The sequence below is a fragment of the Condylura cristata genome, unplaced genomic scaffold, assembly GCF_000260355.1.
Source record: "Condylura cristata isolate star-nosed mole 26May11 unplaced genomic scaffold, ConCri1.0 scaffold00022, whole genome shotgun sequence".
NCBI lineage: Eukaryota > Metazoa > Chordata > Mammalia > Eulipotyphla > Talpidae > Condylura > Condylura cristata.
Window position 1 is genome coordinate 243,499 of NW_004567123.1, and position 20,975 is coordinate 264,473.

The 20,975-nt window shown below is 49.8% G+C and overlaps 1 protein-coding gene across 5 annotated transcripts in view; it reads left to right on the forward strand.

Annotated features, from left to right (window-relative positions):
* The window catches only part of NINL (ninein-like), a 151,178-nt gene that overhangs the window by 107,085 nt on the left and 23,118 nt on the right, over nucleotides 1–20,975 (forward strand). For 4 of the 5 annotated variants that reach the window (XM_012728406.1, XM_012728402.1, XM_012728404.1 and 1 more), the window contains 8 exons: nucleotides 90–230; nucleotides 5,596–5,770; nucleotides 6,493–6,603; nucleotides 7,763–7,843; nucleotides 13,799–13,928; nucleotides 16,105–16,214; nucleotides 17,157–17,503; nucleotides 19,188–20,261. In XM_012728406.1, the coding sequence (XP_012583860.1) occupies nucleotides 90–230; nucleotides 5,596–5,770; nucleotides 6,493–6,603; nucleotides 7,763–7,843; nucleotides 13,799–13,928; nucleotides 16,105–16,214; nucleotides 17,157–17,503; nucleotides 19,188–20,261 (2,169 nt within the window). The remainder of the gene's footprint in view (nucleotides 1–89; nucleotides 231–5,595; nucleotides 5,771–6,492; nucleotides 6,604–7,762; nucleotides 7,844–13,798; nucleotides 13,929–16,104; nucleotides 16,215–17,156; nucleotides 17,504–19,187; nucleotides 20,262–20,975) is intronic. The other variant, XM_012728405.1, reaches the window with a different exon arrangement.

The window sequence follows — 20,975 nt, forward strand, 5'->3', positions numbered from 1 at the left end:
TAAGAGAAAGTCTTTGTCATTCACATAGGCACAGTCTCTCTAGGCCTGCTGCAGTGTCCCCATTTGACCCTGTCTCCTTCCAATATCAGGGGACAAGTGGAACAGATGGTGAAGGAGCGAGACAAGGCACGGCAGGATCTGGAGAAAGCCGAGAAGAGGAACCTGGAGTTTGTGAAAGAGATGGACGACTGCCATATCACCCTGGAGCAGCTCACAGAGCAGAAGATCAAGTAGGTGGCATGTCTCCTGCTCTGCAGCCAGTTCTGGGGAAGGCAGTGGGGTGCGTGGGGCCATGCCTGCTGAGCCAGCGGCTGGACCTGGTGGGCCAAGCCCTCCTACTTCACCTGAGCCAGTCTAGAAGCTGCACCTGTGGGGAATCTTCCTTTGAGAGAAAAGGGGTGTATATTTAAGGCAGTTTTGCTCTTCATAGTGTGGAAGCATGGTGCCAGAGGTGTGGCCCTGTGGGCTGTGTGCTGCAGAGAGAAATATCTGCTGTCCTCACTCTTGCTTCCTCTATTACAAGGCTTCCGCCCAGCCTAGTCTTCCATATGTGCCTGTTTGCTGAGTCAGGGAGGCTGGAGAAAGAGCTAGAAAATGGTGAACAGGAAGGAGCTGATGTGGTGGAAGCCCTGAGCGCAACACCTGCCCAAAGGCATCCCCTTTCCCAGTGCTGTGCAGACACTGCCTGGTCAGCTGCTCTGTTGTTGGATGGGAGGCTGAGGAAACCCAAGGAAAGAGTCCTGACCTTTTTTGGGCCACAAACCACCTTCCGGTTTAGTACCTAAAATGTATGGGTAGTTCAGGTTTCCCAGGCTGGACAAAGGAAGAGGAACTTCACTGCATAGAGGGGCCCACCCTGTCCTGGGGGCTGCCCTGGTGGAGCTTAGCTGATGGCTCACCTTTTCAAAACGTATATCACCAGAACTTCCCCCTCAAGGACAGCGAAGGGTGTGTGGTGGAAAAGCCAGTCTGTTCTACTCAGCTCTTATGCTTACGGTGGAACACCCAGGGGCTGCTGGACCTTCCCATACCCTTGCGAGGGGCCCCCACCCCTTGGTGGCTCCCCCTGGGGGTGGAAGGGTTCAACTGAGACAGGCACTGAGGATCCAGTGTCCTTGCTGTTGGTCCCTTGCTGTCATCCTGCACCCTTGCTGCAGCTCCTCATCTTTAACATGGGGCAAGGATAACCCGTTATCTACATGGAGGCACACAGTCAATGCGTTGGTTTTCAACTCAGGGCTGAGTTATAAAACCATTGTGCGGCTGGTTGGGTCAGCCGTGTGTGCCTTGGTGAAACCAGGGGCCAGAGAGGCAAGGACTCAAGTGATCGAGGTGGCCTCACCTTTAGCCAGTAGACGCCTTGTTCCTGTGCCTCTGGTACCTGTGCCCCTTGCATTGCATGTGGTTGTAGCATTCAAAGGTGATATATTTCTTTCAGCAGCCTATCAGCAAGGTTTGTGAGTATCACAGTGTGACATACATAAAGTCCCCAGTGCCCTGGATGCCTGGATGGACAGTCTCAAGGACACTTCTGCCTCCCCCCACCTGCCCTAAGTGCGGGCTCTGGGAGACTCCACGTGGGTGGGGATGGTCTGGCATGACTAGGAAGCCCTTCTCCCTATGGCCTTGGGGCTCACAGAGAAGGGAACCAGAGGAGTAGGAAGTGGAGGAGCCCATGTATGTTGCTGGTTTGCTTGGGGCTCCTGCTTCTCCAACCCGAGTAGTTAGGCTTCAGAGGGAGGGACACACTGTCCCCTTGTGGCCCCTGCCTTCCTATGTGTCATATTCAGTGCAGGAGCAGACCCAAGCAGAGCAGGCCTCACAGCCAAGCCCATACACCTCCAGTTCCCAACGGAAAATTCCCCTTATGTTTTGGGCAGCTGGGAAACAGTTTATGTTTTGGGCAGCTGGGAAACTGTTTTGGAACAGTTGGTTAGGTACCGGTTGACTTTTCACTTATCTTTGTGGCTCATGGAGGAGTGTGAAGAGATGGCACCTGTTGGTAGCAAGGGGCCAATTGCGTGAGAGTGTGTGGGAGTATGTGGGAGCAGTTGGCCTTTCATCAAACTTTAAAAAACATTCCCCAGGGGGCCTCCCTGGTGGCACAGAGGTTAAAGTCTCAGCTCTATGAAGCTCTGGCCAGCCACTGCAGCACTAGTGCAATCCCCAGCCAAGGAGCTGACCCACACAAGCCAGCTGTCTGGCCTGCTGCTCCCCTCAGCAGTGTATTTCAATAGATCTGCCTGTTCTGCTCCCCACTCTGTCTCGGGTGAATCCTCTCACCCCTCACACCTCTGGCCTATACCCCAGTGCTTATATGTACAAATAAATAAAAATCTTGTATGTACAAATAAAGTCTTTTTAAAATTCCCAGTCAAACTTGAGATAATAAAGTCTCACTATAAGGATAAAGTCCTCACTATGAGGCCAAAAGCAAGGTGCGGAGAGCCAGGACTTGAGTTCTGGCCGGTGACCTTGGTGAGTGCCCCTCCGTGTAGAACGTGTGCACATGTATCATAAAGGTGTGCTTAGTTAGAAATCAGCAGTTGACAGCCTATTCAGCTGATGCTCTTGAATGCCCATCTGTCCCAGAGCCTTCCCAGCTTCTTGCTGACAGGCTACAAGAAAGAACTAGAAACTTCACACAGTGGACTCACAGAGGATTAACTTGGGGAACCTGATATATTCTCCTCACTTCCCTAACTTGCAGAACTGGTCATGAAGTCAGTGTGGGTTTCCAGAGAGAAGCTATGATTAAAAAATAGGGGCTAGAACATGGATGGAGTGGGAAGGGATTATGCTCAGTGAAATAAGTTCAGAAGGAAAAAGAAAAGTATCGGATGGTTTCACTTACAGGAGGGATATATGGGAACCAGAAAAAAAGAAAGATAAAACCAGCAGGTTAACTACAAACTGGAGACATTCAGTCGGGGTGGGGGAGGGAGAGAGATCCAAACAGGGGAGGGACTATTGAAAAGGAGTTTTCCTGGCCCTCCATACCTGGGCTTTTTGGCCTTACAGACACATCCTTATAGTGAGACTATTTCAGTCTCAGGTTTGACTGGGAATATATATATGTATATATTTTTTAAAGATTTACCTATTTATGCTTACAAAACTGGAGTACAAGCCAGAGGTGTGGTGGGTGAAAAGATTTACCAGAGACAGAGTGAGGAGCAGAACAGGCAGATCTATTGAAATACACTGCTGAGGGAAGCAGTGAGTGACTTCAGAGAGCTTCACAATGCAGTGCTTTTTTTTTTTCCATTGGTGAACATTTTTTTTTAAATTAATAGTGAACATTTTTATAAATCATTACAGAATGTAATCAGATAAGAGAATCTTATATAAATCTGGAACCTGTCATAAACTTTTAAGTAGCTCTTTAAATCCCATTTTGTTGTCTAATAGAATATAAGATCCATTTATCTAATCTTGCTTATAATCAACTATTTGCTTAAAGAATATACAATAATACAAATTCATAGAATAACAACTAAATAAAAATAAACAAAATGAATTCTCAATAGTTCTACTAACAACATAAAAACTTTTTTTTAAAAGATTTATTTATTTATTCATACAGAACTGGGGTACAGGCCAGAGATGTGGAGGGTGAGAGGCTTACCATAGACAGAGCGGGGAGCAGAACAGGCAGATCGATGAAGTACACTGCTGAGGGGAGCAGCGGGCGGGTCAGGAGAGGTGTGCGGCGCCATGTGGTCACCTCTCGGGCAGGTGGAGATCAAACTCATGGGAAGTGGCTTTAGCTTCTTAATGCTGTGCTTTATCCCGCTGCGCCACCATGGAGGGCCAAACAACATAAAAACGTTTAAGAATAAGTGCTTTTCTTTTGTTTTTTTTTTTTAAGATTTATTTATTTGTGCATACAGAACTGGGGTACAGGCCAGAGGCGCAAGGCAGGCGAGAGGATTCACCAGAGACAGAGTGGGGAGCAGAACAGGCAGATCAACGGAGTACACTGCTGAGGGGAGCAGTGGTGTGTATTCATTGTAGAAAATTTAGAAAACACAAGTAAAATGAAAAATAAAAGCAGTAATCTCAGTCGCTAGGGATTATAATTTCTAATAATTTTTAAAGATTTATTTATGCATATAAGAACTGGGGTACAGGCCAGAGATGGTGGGGGGTGAGAGGATTCACCAGAGATAAATGGGGAGCAGCACAGGCAGATTGAAATAAACTGCTGAGGGGAGCAGCGGGCAGGTCAAGGGAGGTCTGCTGCACCATCTGGGTCACTTCCCTAGCCAAGTATCGAGCTCATGCTGCAGTGGCTTCAGATAGCTTTGTTTTGCTGTGCTTTAACCCGTTGTGCCACCAGGGAGGGCCCAACTTCTAATATTTTTATATGTCCTTTCCTTCTTTTTCCCAGGTACATAATTATTACAAAACAGTATTAATATATTTTTTTGGTGACCTCAGAACATCCAGTTATATGGCTCTGCCATGTTTTATTGAACCATTTCCCTCTCATTAGATATGTCAAACATTTTCAAAGGGTGGAGTGATATGATCAAATATGCATCCAGTGTTTGTGGAGTGTTAAATGAGCCTAACTTTTCTTACTGTTTTCTCATATGTAATAGTTATCCTCCTTTGCCTATGGATGCTTTCTTTAAAGTTGAGACAAGGTTAAGTCTCTAGACTATCAGTGGAGTTCTCTTATGCTTAATTAGTGCAGCCAAGCCTTCTGCTGAAGATGGACATGGTTTGAAACATCCTGTCAAGCAACTGTTGCAGTAATAAACTGACTTGGTTTTTCCTGTTGATAGAAATGGTTATTGTAAAAGATTAAGGCAAAATTTGAGGGGAAAGTGCTTCTTTTTCTCTGATTGTTTTTAGTTTTACCATACATGGGACCTAGCTGCCTGTCTCCTGTCTGAGAGAGGCATGCTTTTGTGCACATTGAGTTAGTAAGGGCATTCGATGTTTCCTGTGTCATAGAAGTTGAGAGGCAGAGGGGTGTCAAAGAGACAGCCCTCAAGATTTGTATTCACTGGCTTACCCCCAAGCTCTAGGGAACACAAGCTCCCATTGTCTTGCGGGGACACCTCCGCCAGCCCATGATTGGTGGCCCTGCCTGTCGAGATGAACAGTTAACACAAGAGGATATGGCAAAGAGCCACAGGCAGGGAGATTCCACTCCAAGTGTTACAGGGCACCCAATGTGAATTGGGTTGTCCATCTGTGGGTCTTCACCCTCGTGCTTACGATTCAATCATATTATGGACACACTCAAAAAGGTTAAATAATGGATTTATTTATAAGGAGAAAGGTAAAGGAATAGCCCAGGGAAAGAGGGAGAGAAATACAAGTTAACTAGAATGTCCTACCAGTTCTGCTGACTTGGACTCCACTGACACGCTGAAAACCGATCGAGAGCCACAAACCACCAGGCCAAGAGACCCCAGAGCCCACATGTCCGGTTTTATCCCTACCTGGCTGCTCAGCTCCGCCCTCACGTCCCGGCGTGCTTCTCTTTGGTACTGATGGGACTTGGAGTTCCAGTATCTGGAGTGGGGGCGGAGTCCACGAAACCTGTACCTGTTACAGAAGGACTCCTGTGCCTTACAGACACCTGGAACAGGGGTACAGAGAAAGACTGAGCCTCCTGCGGTCAGAGGTAGAAGTAGAACGTGAGGTGTTCTGGGAGCAGGCCCGCAGGCAGAGGGCCACACTGGAAACAGACCTGGAGCGCCTGAGGGTGGAGGAGGCTGGCCTTCGGGAGAAGCTGAGCCTGGTCATGAAGGTAGGTGTGGGGCAGGGGCAGGGTGTGGAGAGCCAGCAGTGATGCCTGAGGCACCAGTTCCTACTGTGGTTTCTTAGTGGATAATTGAACTCTCTACAGCTTTAAGAAGCTTCCATTTCAGTGATACGGGAGTGTCTGGGATTTCAAATTAAGGACCATTTGCCACAGCCGTGGAGATGGCACATTTTCAGCAAAAGGAGGAAGAATCCTGCCTTTGCTAGCGTGGCATTGACCCTCTGTTCTCTGTGGCCATGGAGGGGTAGCAGGACAGGTGGGGATCCTCGGGGCTTTTTCTAGTCTGGATCTGGTAAGGTGTGGTCAGGGAAGGACAGAGGCAACAACCAGCTTTGCATAACCCCTAAGGCCAGGGCAGGGGTATGGTCAGAAAAAGACTAAAACCTAAAGTGTACTCTGCTAGACCTGGGGTACATGGCTGAGAGCAGAGGTTTCCTGGGCTTTGGTGAGTATCCAACATGGTATTGTGGGGGCAGGAGAAATAGAAGCAGTAAGATTGTCCCTGGGCTGTGGGTCAACCACTAGCACACACCCTTTGCAAGGTACCTGGCATAGAGCGCCAGATGCTTTGCATTGTAAAGGGTTTTCTTTCACCCTGGTAATCTGAGTGTTGCTGGGAACCAGCCTCTTGCTTGGCGTGGGACAAGCGTACTGACAGCTCTTGCTCATTCCCAGAACCTAAAAAGCTATTGGTCTGTGTTTTGTAGGAAAACAGTCGATTACAGAAGGAGATTATTGAAGTTGTGGAAAAACTGTCAGAATCAGAGAAGTTGGCCCTGAAACTACAGAAAGATCTGGAGTTTGTGTTGAAGGATAAGGCAAGTCCTTTTGCTGATCTTCTTACTTTAGAGAGGAGTCCATAAAATGTTCAGTGAGAGTCAGTGCTTGAGAAAGAATATACGCTACTGAATTTAGGGTTTTTCTACTAAAATTCCAGCCTGGAAAGAGTAGTTTGACTTTCCCAGATCCCTGTCACTCCCTCTTCCTGATAGTGCAGGGAGAGGGGCACCACTGAACCCCCAAACCTGCCTGCTCTAAGTAGGTTCTGCCATCTGCCGCATCAAGACAAAACACGTAAGACTTTAATGAAAAGGAACTTGAATTTAGTGAGTATACAATACAAAAGACAAAGAATTTAATGTCTAAATCAAACACCTGACGTTACCCATCCCCTCGTGGGCAAAAGTAAATGCAAAAGGAATTGGTCCAAAGCAAGGCCTGAAAGCCCGCCACAAAACTAAAGCACCTTCTGGCCGGGACCCATAGAAAAGTGTCAGAAATGGCCAGACAAATCTGGGAAGAAAAAAGCAAAAGCAAAATCAAAATCGGTATAAACACTGCCATAGTCACCTCCCTACTGGTATCTCACCCACATCTGCCTTAACCAGTCCAGGGCCAGGAAACAAGCCCGGTTTCTTCATCACATGCTTGCTGCTCCATGTGGCTTCCTCAGGTCTCCTGGCTCTCCATCCTGCTGCATTCTTTCTTCTAGATTCCTTCTCTCTCTCCTTTTTCTCTCCTCAGCTCCACCCTACTTCTGGGTGGGGCAGGGAACCTGGAACGTACCCTTTTCCTAGGGACCACCCAGTTACATGACCACCCCCACATGCCAGCCTGTTTGTGACAAGGTCTCAGCCACTACCATCTGACAGGCCCAGAGACAGGTTCGGGGCAAGGCAGGCAGGGGGAAGGGAAGGTTGTGGAGCACAGAAGGGTGGTTAGAGCTCAGTGTCCATAATGAGCTCGCTGCCTCTGCCCATCTCCTCGGAAGGAGGTGGAGAGCACACTGTTACCCAGGGCAAGGCTGGGTGGGGGCTGAGGCAGGGGTGCACCACAGTCTCCAAGTGTTTGCTTGGCCACCTCCCATAAATGTAGAACATCCCTCTGCCCTGAGACAGACATTTCAAGCAAAGGGAGGGGAGGTAGAGAGGAAGGCATGTGTCCTGGGGTCTTCATGTTCCTGTGTGGGTCTTTCAGCTGGAGCCACAGAACATGGAGCTCCTGGCCCAAGAGGAGCGGTTCTCGAAGATTCTGAAGGATTACGAGCTCAAGTGCCGGGTATGTGTCCTGCCAACCCTCTTGCCATGCTGAGCTGGCGCATTTCCTTTGTCTTGGTTTGGACGGTCCCTTTTATCTGTGATATGAAGTCCAAGGCAGCCCTGCCCTGCAGCCCCATCCCACCTGCAGTAAGGAAGGCAGGAGGGTCCACTCTCAGGGCTTGGCCCCAGAGTTCACCTGTGCCAGAGGGGCTGTGCTGCCTCTTCCTGCCATGCTTAGTAAGAAGGGGGTGCTGGAACACATGAGATGGGGTGATGATGCAGGTCCTTAACATCTATCTGGGTTAACTGCATCCCTCAGAATGTCCCCCAGACATTTAATATCCATGGGAAGGGTCTTCTGGCCTGGGACAGCAGGAACATCATTCCTCGCAGTGCAGGCAGAGGCAACGAAGTCTGGTGTTCAGAGGTGGGACAGGGCTTATGAGCTGCAGCTCACTGTCTGTGCCCATACCCACACAGGTGGGCCTGACACAGTGGCCTAGGTCGCTAAAAAGCCTCTGTCCTAAAGGCCTCTCTGGCTTCCCAGGTGCTATGTAGTATGTAGGCTTCGTCGCATTATCTGTTGTTGAATGTTTGAAGGTAGGCTTCTTTCAGTGGACAATACTGAGGTGCAACATAGAGTGGGGGAGGTGGATGGTGTCAGAGGTGCTGAGATATATCATCACCTTCCTGAAAATTATTGAAGACCCCAACAGATAAAGCATTATTGGTGTTAAGAGTCTGCCGATTTACTTCTTAGTGATTTCCCTTCACACTAAAGAATTCACTTTGTTCCTCCTGCATGATGCTCTGGCCACCCAGAGGATACAGGTGAGCCCTCGCTATTTTGAAGTGTGTGCCCTCTGCTCTTTCCTCTTGCTCCAGACTCCACACAGAACCCTTTGTGGTCAGCTATGCCATCCTCCTCCTGAACCCACCTGCACTGGGGACTGTCGTGTAGACTGCCCCTAGTAACTTTGTGCCTGGAATTATAGTTTTGTGTTGCGTTTTCTTCCCTCTAAGCTTGTTGTGTAGACACGGCACTTAAAATTAACCACATTACTTTATTTAGCACATGGGGTTTTTCACACATGTATAAACCCCTGTTCTCTTTAACATGATTATGTTACTTACTTCAACTCATGTCCCTATTGGTTCTTCAGTTTTACGTTTGGAAACATCAGCAGAAATGTTTAACATTTTAGTGCTGATTTATATGGAAATTTTCCCTCCTCGGGCCCTCCCTGGTGGTGCAGCTGGTTAAAGCGCAGCACTACGAAGATAGTCCCAGCCACTTTAGTGCAAGTTCAATCCCTGGCCAGGAAGGTAATCCACATGGCACAGCAGACCTCTCCTGTCTCGCCCACTGTTCCCCTCAGCAGTGTATTTCAGTCAATCTACCTGTTCAGCTCTCCACTCTTGTCATCACCCCTGCACCTCTGGCCTGTACCCCAGTTCTATATGCATAAATAAATATTTAAAAAAGAAAAAATAAAATTTTCCTCCCCCCCTTTTTTTTATATTTTTTGACTGTCAAAAAAAATAATTTGGAGCATTAAAAAAACTTTATTTGAAAGTGTTTTCCAGTATAAGTTACCAAAGTTAAAAATAGTGCAAGGTACCTTTTGCCTGGAATCACCGCTGTTTACACTTTGCCCTATTGCTCTGTGGTTGCACACTCGCTTACTCTGTGTGTGGGGGGGAGGGAGGTGTGGACAGTTACTTTCTAAATCATGTGGGGGTGAGTTACTTGCATGTCTTTCCACCCTTGAATATATCAGTGGGCACATTCATTGCGGTGAATACCAGAGTCAAATGTTAAATGTTAAATGTCCAGGAATTTTACTAGGCGCTTGCTAAATCCTTGATAGCTTAAAGTAAGCTTTCGCAGGAGTTATTTGTATCACAGAAATGTTCAAAGACTACGGATCTTCCTGGAGAGGCATCGTACCTGGACCCACACAGGTGGGATGAGACTGTTTTCCTGGTACTTGCACATTAATGACTTCTCATTTTGTGTTTTTCTGGTTTTTTTTTAAAGTAATAGTATTCATTCTCGGCTAGAACACAGAATGGGTTATGTGTCCACCTCGTCAAGGAAGTATTTTTTTTCTCTTCCTTGCAACCAATAATCAGTTAGTGGGAAGTGTTCAAAGACCATGCAAACATCCTGCTCTTCATCAAAATTTTTCCTGAATTTCCTATCTATCAATAATTCTTGCCTACTCTAATCTTTAACATGATGGTTGCAGAAATAATGACCTTCCAACTCCAGCACCCCTGCATACCTCTCAGTTACTCCTTGGTATTCTGCTGTAAGCCAGAGAGGCCCTATATCTCTATATCCATCTATATCTGTCATTGGTATGGGTTCATTAATTCCCTTTTTTTAATAGTTTCTAATTCATTATTGTGGTTACCTACTTTGTGCTCAAATCCTGCAAGATTTGGCCAGTGGGAGCGCCTGCTAGCTTTTTTGTGTCCTAATGACATATTACCGCCATACTTAGTTGTTTTGTATGACCAGTGGTTCCATGCATTCAAGATACTCAGTGTCCAGAGGAAAAAGAGACTACAAAGTCCTCCCTTCTGAGCTTCTCCCAATCATTCCACAGTCACTGCTTAGCCTGTCCCTTCACCCAGAGTATTTGTAGCAAGGAAACTGTGCCTTCCTTCCTTCCTTCTTTCTTCCCTTCCCTTCCTTTTTCTTCCTCCCCACCCTCTCCCCTCCTTTCCCCTCCCTTCCCCTCCCCTCCCCTCCCCTCCTCTTCCATCAATGTCAGCTTTCTTGGCCAGGCTGCCTTTGGAAAGGGCATGGAAATGTCCATTGGATCCTCCATGGAGAGCCTCTGTAGTTTCATGCTTTTGCTGTAGCCTTGGGTGGACACTATAATGGAGTAGCATGTCCCTAATCTGAACCCCAAATACAGATTTTCCACACTGTTAAAGACAATGTGAGGACTCCCCACTCCTGTGTTGAAGCCTCATATCCAGTGTTGGTATTAGGAGGTGACACCTTTGGTGTGATTAAGTCTTGAAGGTGGAGCCCTCCAGATTGGGTTAACTAGTGTCTCTGGGCTCAGACCCATTAATAATAGTTAAGCAACATGTTCAAATATTCCAAGGAGGTCAGGATTGTCAGTAAATATGGGCACCAAGATGGTGAAGTGGTGAAGAAAACTGAAATCTGCTGACATGCTAGGTACACTACTTGCTCCCTATGTGAAAAAATCAGGTGAAGAGTAGTGCTGTGGAGATCTGGCACTGTGGTTCCTGCATGAGGACAGTAGCTGGTGGGGCCTAGACCTGAATGCTTCTGCCATCAAAGTCAAGTCCACCATCAGAGACTGAAGGACTGAAAGGAGTGAAGGACTGATCAGTTCCACCATGTAAAACATTGCTAGCCTATAATAAATGGGGAAATTTATATAATAAAACTACTGTTCATTTTTTAAATTGTGCTAATTTTAATTAGGTGATCTGATATGCACTGCATTCATTTTGCTTTGGAAAACGACTTGAAAATTAAAATTTTAAGTTTTACTGGAAAAGAAAAAAAAAAAGCATGGCATTAGTGCCTTTATAAATGAGACCTTAAAGAGTTCCCCCATCTCTCCTCTTCCTCCATGTGAGGACATAGGAAAAGACAGAGAGCTGTGGATTGAGGTGCAAAATTTGCCTGTACCTTGAGAACTGTGAGAACTAAAATTTCAATTGTTTATAGACCCGATTCTATGGCATTTTGTTTTAGCAGTCAGAATGGCTGAGACGCACACAGCTGAGACAGCCTCAAACCGCCCCCCCCACCCCGCCCCCGGCCCCGTCCCACAATGCAGTTCTTCAGCTGTTCTTGTGTGCTTGCTCCGGCTCTACCTGCCACCCCCACCAGCCTGCACACCATCCTCTACACACCCTCACCTGCCTTCCCCCAGACACTTTTCAGTGCTACTGTTCAATCTACCTTCCCCTGCTTTCCCTTAGAGCTTGCTTCTCTTTATCACAAGAAAAGCCCACCGGTGCAGAGTTCTCAGACTTTGCTACCAAAGCACTGACTAGAGCCACCGTAGTCATACATTAGTACCCCACATAAATATGGGGTCCATCTGAAAGCAGATAGACCCTGGCTCCCAGCCCTGCTGGGCACTTGTTGACCCATGTCATCTTGGTGACCCTAGCTGAGCTTGGTGGGTCCTGAGAAGTCTGTGCAGTATGTCACCCAATACCTAATACCTAACTAGGGTGTCAGAAGAAGCATGACGGGCCAGGGCATAAACTAGATCAGTGCTGTCCAAGAAAAACAATACAAGTCACACATGTGACATACAAGTTATTTTTAGGAAGGAAGGAAGGGAGGGCATTAAATGTCTAAGAAGAAATAGGTCACATTCATCTTAATAATATATTTTTGAATACATTATATCCACAATGTTACTTCAACCTATAGTATAGATTTTTTTTTAAAAGATTTATTTATTTGTGCATACAGAACTGGGGTACAGGCCAGAGGCTCAGGGGTGGTGAGAGGCTTCACCAGAGACAGAGTGGGGAGCAGAACAGGCAGATGGACGAAGTACACTGCTGAGGGGAGCAGCAGGCGGGTCAGGAGAGGTCTGTGCCATGTGTGTCAACTCCCTGGCTGGGGATTGAACTTGTGCTGCAGTGGCTGCGGCTAGCTTCATAGTGCTGTGGCTTAATCTGTTGCAGCACCAGGGAGACACCATAGTGTAAGATTTCAATGAGACATTTTGCATCCTTTTTAGTGAGTCTTTGAAATCTGGTATCTTGATTCAGACTGACCACACCTGGTGTGCTCAGTGGCTGGAATGCGCACTGGTGTCCTGGACGTGGCAGGGCTAAGGAAATGATGACAGCAGGCAAGGTGAAGCCGGTTGTGGTCCCTGACCTGGAGTCCCTTCACTGCTCTCTGCCCTATGCTTCCCAGGGCTAGGGTTGCCCCCCTGCAGGGGAAACTCCATACTTGCCCAGGGGCTTCCGAGCAGGTACAATTACCCTCCTACTCTGCCTGTGCTGCATCAACCGACCACCTTTATGATGGGCTCCTTCCCCAGTGAAGATGCTGCGATAGGCCAGCCACTGGCTTCCAGGCACAGCTTCAGGAAGATTATGAGAGCTGCCTGGAAACAAGACTCAAATAAGATTCAGAAATCAGCGAAATGGGGCCCCATGGTGGGCAACAGACTGGGGCCCCAAGTTCTGGCTGTGGCCGTGGCTAGTTTGAACATCCCCTAGAAGCAGTATCAGAGGAGAACCCCAGCTGGTTGCTGTTTTCTAGCTGGAGTCACTAGCCACACAGCCCAGGAGGGGACTTCTGACCTGCAGAAATGAGTGAACCTGGCGTGTGCACCAACGTGTATGCCGGTTGTGAAACCACCTGGGGAAGTTTCCTATAAACCATGTCCTTTCTACGCTTTCAAGATCAGGTGACTTTCAAGATCAGGTGACAGGGTGCTTGTTCAGAGTGTCAACAAATTATACATGTCCCCAAACCACGCCGCACCCTTGCCCCACAGGCATGCTGGCCCAGCCCCATCCTTTCTTCTTCACAAGCGCCTCTGTACTTTATGGTTTTTGATCTTAGGCATCCAGTCAAAAGCTGCAGAGTCCTTTGCAGATTCAACCCCAGCCAAGGAGAGAATCCCATCACCCAGTATCACTAGTTTTAAACAAGTATTCATTCTCTTTCTCCTGTGTTTCCACCCCACTCTGCATTTAGCCCCTCCCGTATATCTGTGACAGAAAGCGGTGCTAGATGTAAGGTAAGAGAGATGACAACCTGCTTTTGTGCTGCTCCCATGTGGTCAGGAACTTAGATGCAGTTTGAGTCAGGTGCCGGGGCCCTGTCTGCCTTGCAGCAGGCTTAGCCACAGGTGTTCTGGGGCCCTGTCCCTGTGCCACACTGCTCCTCAGGCCTGTGGCTGCCATAGCTGGAGAGGGTGTCTGCTCTGCCCCACAGGACCTGCAGGACCACAATGACGAACTGCAGGCTGCCCTGGAAGGCCTGCGATCACAGCTGCCCCCAAGCCCCCGAGGCTGTCTCCGCGCACAGCCGGAGGGACAGCTGCTTCCTGGGCTCAGTCCAGCAGGTAGGACCCGGGTCTTAGAGGAGGTGCCTGCCACACAGCACATCAGGTCCCCAGGATGCCCCTGCAGAAAGGCCCCGGGAACCGTGGCCAGGGGCTTACAGAGAGCCCCAGGAAGGTAGAGGGGCTAGAGGGTTTCACCATTTGGGTAAAAATGGTGAAGGTTAGGGTGACTTTGCCTAAGCTCAGGGAAGGTGTGGGAGGTCCACTGGCTGGGCACACAGATGAACGTCAGCTGGACAGGGAGCCCACTTGACAGCTCCCGCAGGAGAGGAGGCGCTAACCCGCAAAATGCATCCCGGACTCGCCTTAGTCAGAGCCCCTGTCCCTCACCTCTGCTGCCCTGGGTGAGGTGCCCTGGGGTTGAGGGGGCAGGATGACCGCCCTGTAGGGTGAACCCCAAAGGACAGGCCCTCAGGCTTCCTAACTCAACTGTGAGTTTGGGGGAAAGCTCCATGTGCTAAGCCTGTGTCAGAACGGGGAGCTCAAATTCCACAGGACAGGCAAGGTGCAGTTGGTTGCCACCCTTCCTGGCACCTGGGGGTTCACATGATGTATGTGGCACTGCACCCACCACTGCCCATGGGAATACCTGTTGGTCACATATCACAAAGTCACAGCACGTTGAGCAATATCTTCTCCCACCTCCAACCTGGGGAGTTCTTGGAGGCCCCATGTCCTAAAGCTACTTCCCAAGACTAAGGTTCTGTTCATGGGGCTATCATGGGGGGAAAGGGGTACAGCTTCCTTGGCCCCGAAGGGACCTCACTTTTGGCTGTAGTATTACAACAGGAGGGATCCTGAGATGCACCACCTGACCGCCCTCACCTGGGAGGTGTTGGGGTGGGGCCAGCCCTCCGGTATTTTTAAATCTCTAGGTGAATGCGACCTGAGACCAGCTCTGCTGGGCCTCTGGGCCACAGGTGATCGTTACCACTTCGGTCCCCAGAGGAGCCTTATCTGCACAGACATTGTGACCCTTGTCAAGAACTCCAGACTGTAACCTCAGCAGGGCTGAGGTCCTGTGCCAAAATAGTCCTTGTCCAGAAGCTCTGGGACTGTGCCTTTGGAAGGCAGTCCCGAGCTTCATGTTGGCATGGATAAAAACCAATTTTTTCTTTCCCTTTGCCCTGTCCTGACCACAGAGGTTGAAGCGCACCTTTCCAAGGAGGAGAGGGGTCTGTGCAGCTGGCGGGCATTTATGCCAGCAGAGTTGAGGCAGATCATGGTACCTGGCTGTGAGCGGGGCTTCACGTCCCCTGGAGCCAATCCTGGTGGGTGCCTGTTCTTCTGGGCCCACACAGCCAGATCCAGGGGCTAGCTGCTGGTTGTTGGGCAAGCTCGATGTTTCTTTCCTGCTTATTCTGAGTTCTCTTGGGCCCTTTGTTCTGAGCTGGTCATCATTTTTCATGGGAAGTAATTTGGAAAGTAGGAGATAGAATGAGAGGCTGTGTCTTGCTGCACCCTGCTGGCCCCTAGAACAGCACAGATGAGACCCTAGTACTGGCCACAAGCCACATTCTCAGTCATTCCTCTGGCAGGCCCCCAACACATGCAGTGTTGGGAACCCCTGGTATTTCTGGGATGGTCAGTGGTACTTGTGACTCCACATAGCCTCATCAAAATAAATTCCCTGACATCTGACATTGTGGTGAGAAGAAACTTCTAGAACAAGTGTCACTCATATCCCCTTTCCAGTGACCTGTCTGAGCCTCTGCCTGGCTTACTTGCTGTACCCCAATGTCCTATGTATGGTGTAGTAAGTAAGATAGGGCTTCCAAGAAAAGGGGGAGCATCACAGAGCACAGGTGGCCCCTGGGCTAGACTCCTTCCAAAATCTTCCCAGCTCTTCTGTGTACCTGCTGTTGTTAAGGAACAGGATTTAGGGTGCAGTAAATGTACCCAGTTATCTGTTGTCTGGCAAAGACCTGAAATACTGATTTCCAAAGAGTTCTAACTTTGAAAAGGGTGAACAGCTCCATTTGTGGAACTTTGAGAGTATCTCCTGACCAAAGCTCCGCTGCCCCTCAGCTGCCTGTGGAAGATGGCGCTTTGTCGGGGTGGTGGAGGGAAGTTGGAGTGAACACTGGTGTGCCCAGATGTCAAACAGTGGGGGGAGGATGGAGTGGACCTCATGGCATCCTTGGCAGGACATAAACAGAAATGACCTTGTTTGCAGGCACCACCTTGTTCTCTGGTGATTCAGCTCCTGTGAGTATAGAAATGGAAATAATGATGGAGAAGGTGAAGGAGCATTACCACGACCTCAAGATCCAGCTGGAGACCAAGGTCAGGGAAAGTGGGGGAGGCTACAGGGAGACTGGGGAGGCCTGCCACACCCAGAAAGCTGTGCTCAGCTGTGCTGACATGTCTGTGCCCACACATCTGCCCTGCTCAGGGATAGCAGGGGCAGTCTGTACAGAAGAGTAAATTTGACACCTGTCTCACCTCCTCTTTGGCCATAGGAATAAGTAGAAACATGGAAAGAATAGAGTTGTATCCCAGGGTGTTACACAAGAATCATGCTAGATGAGATTCTGGAGTGACTTAGTAGTGGGGATTTTATGGCCCTGCACTGAGGGCTGCCATGGTACCCAGCTCTGTGATGAACTGAAGTGACCATGGTATTTGCCCTTTATAGGGTACTCAATGGTTTCCTCTAGAAGGCCCACCCGGACAAACCCATCTTCTCACATGACCTTGCTGTTAGGTTGTGGTGCTAAGGGCCAGTGTTTGTGACCTGGCAGCAGGTGTCAGATGCCTTTGTCGGAGCAGCAGCAAGCTGGTGGGGCACGCAGTCATGCTACAGGCTCCCTGCTTGGATTAGCTGTGAGCTGCAAGCCACAGCCTTGCCCACTGGGTTCTCCAAAGTGCTCAGAGCCACCCACTGGCCTTGGAAAGCCTCCACAGTTCTCTCAGCATTGCCACCCTTTGCGAGCTTCATGCTCCCAAAACAAGCATTGCCCAACTTGGCCCCCAATCCCTTCCCCCGCCAAGCCAGCCTCATGGGACTGTTGTGACATTGTGGGGTACAGCCAAGCACATGGCCACTCTGGGCACTTGAGGAGCCTCGGCCATCAGTACGACTGTCTTTTCATGGGTCTCTACACTTCTTGGGTCTAGGCTGCTTGCTCTTTGGAGGTTGTGTCTGGCAGCCTCCTATTCCATGTTGTGTTATCAGGTAAGGCGTTGGGGCCTCCTGGCTGATGTTGCTTACATTCCTCTTCTCAGGTTAATTACTATGAAAGAGAACTGGAGGTGGTGAAGAGGGACTTTGCGAAGGAGAGGAAAGAAATGGAGCAAGCTTTCAGGCTCGAGGTTCAGGTGCTGGAGGACCAGAAAGCAGACCTGGAGACGCTCCACCAGAAATCTCAGGACGTCATCCACAGCCTGCAAGAGCAGCTCCAGAACAGGGCCCTCGACCCTGAGCTGGAGCGGAAGCTGGAGCTACAGAAGGTGGAGCTGGAGCAGCGCTGCGCACAGGCACTGGCTGGCCTGGCCCGGAGGCTGGCGTGCGAGAAGGAGCAGCTGGAGGAGCAGCTGCAGCGGAGGCACCGCAGTGAGCTGCTGCAGATCAGGTGCGGGTGACGTTTCCTTTCAGGATCTCACACCCAGGCTTTCTGGGCAAGAGCCAAAATTTGAATTGGACATAGGCAGTCTGCCCTGTCACGGTACCTTGGGTGGTGGTGGATGAGCCCTAGAAGAATAAGTCGTTGTGAATTCCTTTTTACCCTGAATGAAATGTGTGGTCGCAGAGCTTAGGCCGTGAAGCAGTTTGATTTGTTCTTTACCTTTGGTCTCAGACTCGCTTGGTAGCTGTGGAGACAGTGTTCTCACTGTTCAGTATCATTCTGATTTCCCAGGATGGGGTGGGATGGATGGAGAGATGGTTAGAAGACCGCAAGCCCTAAACACTGGGGAAAAGATTAATTTGACTTCCTGAGGTTCTTGAAAAAGGCTAAAATGTATAAGGAAAGAAAAGGCTTTTTGAAAACCAAACTATGATGTTTTGTGTCTAACAGTCTTCAGTACATGAGAAACCCCCATGCGCCCTTTCTTTCTGGGTGTAACTTAGTAACTAGTTGCTGCAGATGCCATGCTCCTCCCTTCCCCATAAAGAGGGTTTTTCTTGGTGGGGGAGGGGCACAGCAGCCAGCCGAGCACAACTCCAGCCAGTGCCATGGCCCAGCATTGCCAGGGCAGCTCCTGGCTTGGGTGCTTACTACAAACCTGTGTTCCTCATCCAGGGCTCTGCACTTGGGTTGGTTCTGATGCTGGAGCCAAGTGGATGTGACCCCACCAGAGCAGACCCCCAACCATCTTCACATGGAGGTTGAGCCTGAACACCTCCCCTCTCCCTTCCCCCGCCCCCACCACCCTCACTCCCCTCCACTCCAGGCTGGCACCAGCAGGCAGCCTCGGGTTTGCAGAAACACTGCAGAGCATAGATGAGCTTTAAGTTTTTTCTCTTAAGCCCAAGAGCTGTATAAGGGGTGAGACAAGCTCCCTTCACACCCCCCGGGGCTGCAGAGGGCTAAGTGAAGCCTGGCGGCTCCTGTCCCCTGAACCATCTCGAAGCCCAGGCATCTGGCTCTAGTGGAGCTTCACTCTTCCCTCTCCTGACTCCTCGGTGGAGCGGGAGCCCCAGCCATGGTGTGTCCCTTGCTCAAGCGCAGTCCTGCACTAGTCAGGAGCAGAGAACGTGCTGTGCCATATGTAGGCTCCACAGCCATCCCTCATGGCAACTGTGACTTCATCCTCTGGGACTGCTAAGGCCAAGGCCCTGACTCCAGCAACTTCCAGGGTTTGCGGGAGTAACTTGACCAAGGGCGTGTTTCACCTGTCTCATGAGAACTTCAGACCAGTGCTGTCTTTACAGACTTCTGCAGCGAAGGGTGTTTCCTGCATCTGTTTTGTCCACTATGGCAGATGCCAGCCAGCCATGGCTATTGAGCATTGACATGTAGCCTCTGTAACTTAGAGGCTGGGTTTTAATTCTATTTAATCAGTTTACATTAAAGTCATATGCATGAGTGACTTGTGCTGGCTTCCATAAGTAGAACCTAACCTCTTGGAGGGCAGATCCTCTGTGCAGGGTACAGATGGAAATCTGGGAAGGTGTGTGTGGTGAGAAAGGATAGAGCAGGCAAGCCAAGCAGAGAGGAGTCCCTCAGCTAGAACAAAAAAAGCCTGCACGACCTTCCCCAACCTGGGGTTCGGGGCTACAGATGGCAGTGTCTGTGTTGCCTTCTGTTTCTGTAGGAAAGAGGCAGAAGCTGAGCTGAACCAAAAGCTCTTGTGGATGGAAGCCCAGCAATCTGCCCACTGTAAAAATGTGTCTCTACAACATCAGCGAGAGAAAGAAGAGATGCTGCAGAGACACCTGCTGCAAGTGAGAGCAGTAACGGAACAGCTGGACCTGGAAAGGGGGCAGAGGGAAAAGAGGGAGCAGGAGATCGTCACTCGCTGTAAAAGCCAGCAACTGAAGCTGCAGGAGCTGATGAGTGAAGAGCAAGCACAGCTTTGCAAGGTCTTTGCCCTCGAGAAGGAGAAGTTAGAACTTGACTGGAAGGAGCAAGTGGAAAGGCTCACCTGGGAAACACAGAGGCTGCAGGCCCTCTTGAATGACAGGACAGTGGTGGTAGATGCTGAGCAAGAGCATATAGCTGGCCCTGCGCCCCTTCATGCAGGCAGGAAGGATCCCCTCCTGACCCAGTGGGGACATAGCAATGGACCTGATTGTGGGCAAGCTAGGTGCAGGGATACCCAGGCATCCAAAGGACCCTCAGAGAGCCTTGACCTCAGGAAAAACAGTCGAAGTATGCTTGAGGCCAAGCAGGTGGCTTCTGCTCCTACAGAGAAGTCACAGGTACACCCACCTGGGAAAGACAGAAGAGTGGTTTTGGAGGAACTGGAACCTTCTGCTGGCAGTTCAGATAGCCTGAGCCAGCTTGAAGCCCCAGAGATGCTCTTGGGAGATGCCACACTATCTCAGCCCCAGAAGATGGAGCCTGGGCTGAGCCCTGCAAAGGAGACTGAAAGGCAACAGGTTATTCTCCAGAATGCAGAGCTGGCCCCTGCAGAGGGCAACCAGGGGCAGGAAGAGTGCACCCTGGATCAGGGACTGTGGCTTGATATTACCAGAAGGGGCTCCACACTTGCTGGCCTTTGGCCCACTGACCCCAGTGCAGCTGGGCAGGAACAGCTCAACACCTGGAGGAAAGAAGAGTCCAAAGCGGTGCTGGAGAAAGAGAGGACTGATGTGAAAACCAAACTTCTGCAGCTGGAAGATGTTGTTCGGGCTCTTGAGAAAGAAGCAGATTCGAGAGAGAACAGGTGTCACCCCATTCTTAGAGTGCAAAGCCAGACCCTCTCAGCTCTCTCACTATGGGTTCCACCCCAGGCTCACAGTTGCTGCTGTGGGTGTTACATGACCCTTAGGTCATAAGCCCAGCCCTGACCCCAAGTCACCAGGCACCCAGGGAAGGGGGAGAAATCAACCTTTCTAAGCAGCTCAGCTCGTTCTTGTGACTCTTGCCCTTATCCTTGGGCAGGAAGTTGTTTTTCTCCCAAGGCGAAGACATTGCGTGGAGGCCACACTTCCAGTGGGTGGTTGAGCCCTCTTCCTGGTGACTGCACCTGTATGTGTGCCAGGCACTGTACATGAACCACAATGTCTGTGCTATCGGGGTTTTGTGGAAAGGACCCCTCTGTTACCTTAGAGGGGAAACGAGGTGGGGGCAGCCTGCAGGTGTCTGAAGGTACAAAGAGTGCCCAGGTGTGCAGCAGGCCTGCCTCCTCCCAGCCCTAGGGGACATGGCATCTCAGAAGCCAGAATTCTAGAGAGATTGCTCCAGAGGCCCAAAGCTTAGCCTCAGCTGCTCCTCTCCCAGCTCCTCAGGCAAGATGTTGGGACCCCTTGCATGTCATGTGTCAGCTGTCCCTTGACCCATTAGCTTCCTGTGGACAGGGAATCTCTGTGTGGAATCATGTCACTTGTCCATGTGGGGATACTGGCTCATGGCAGACACAGGTGTTCACAGACCTGCA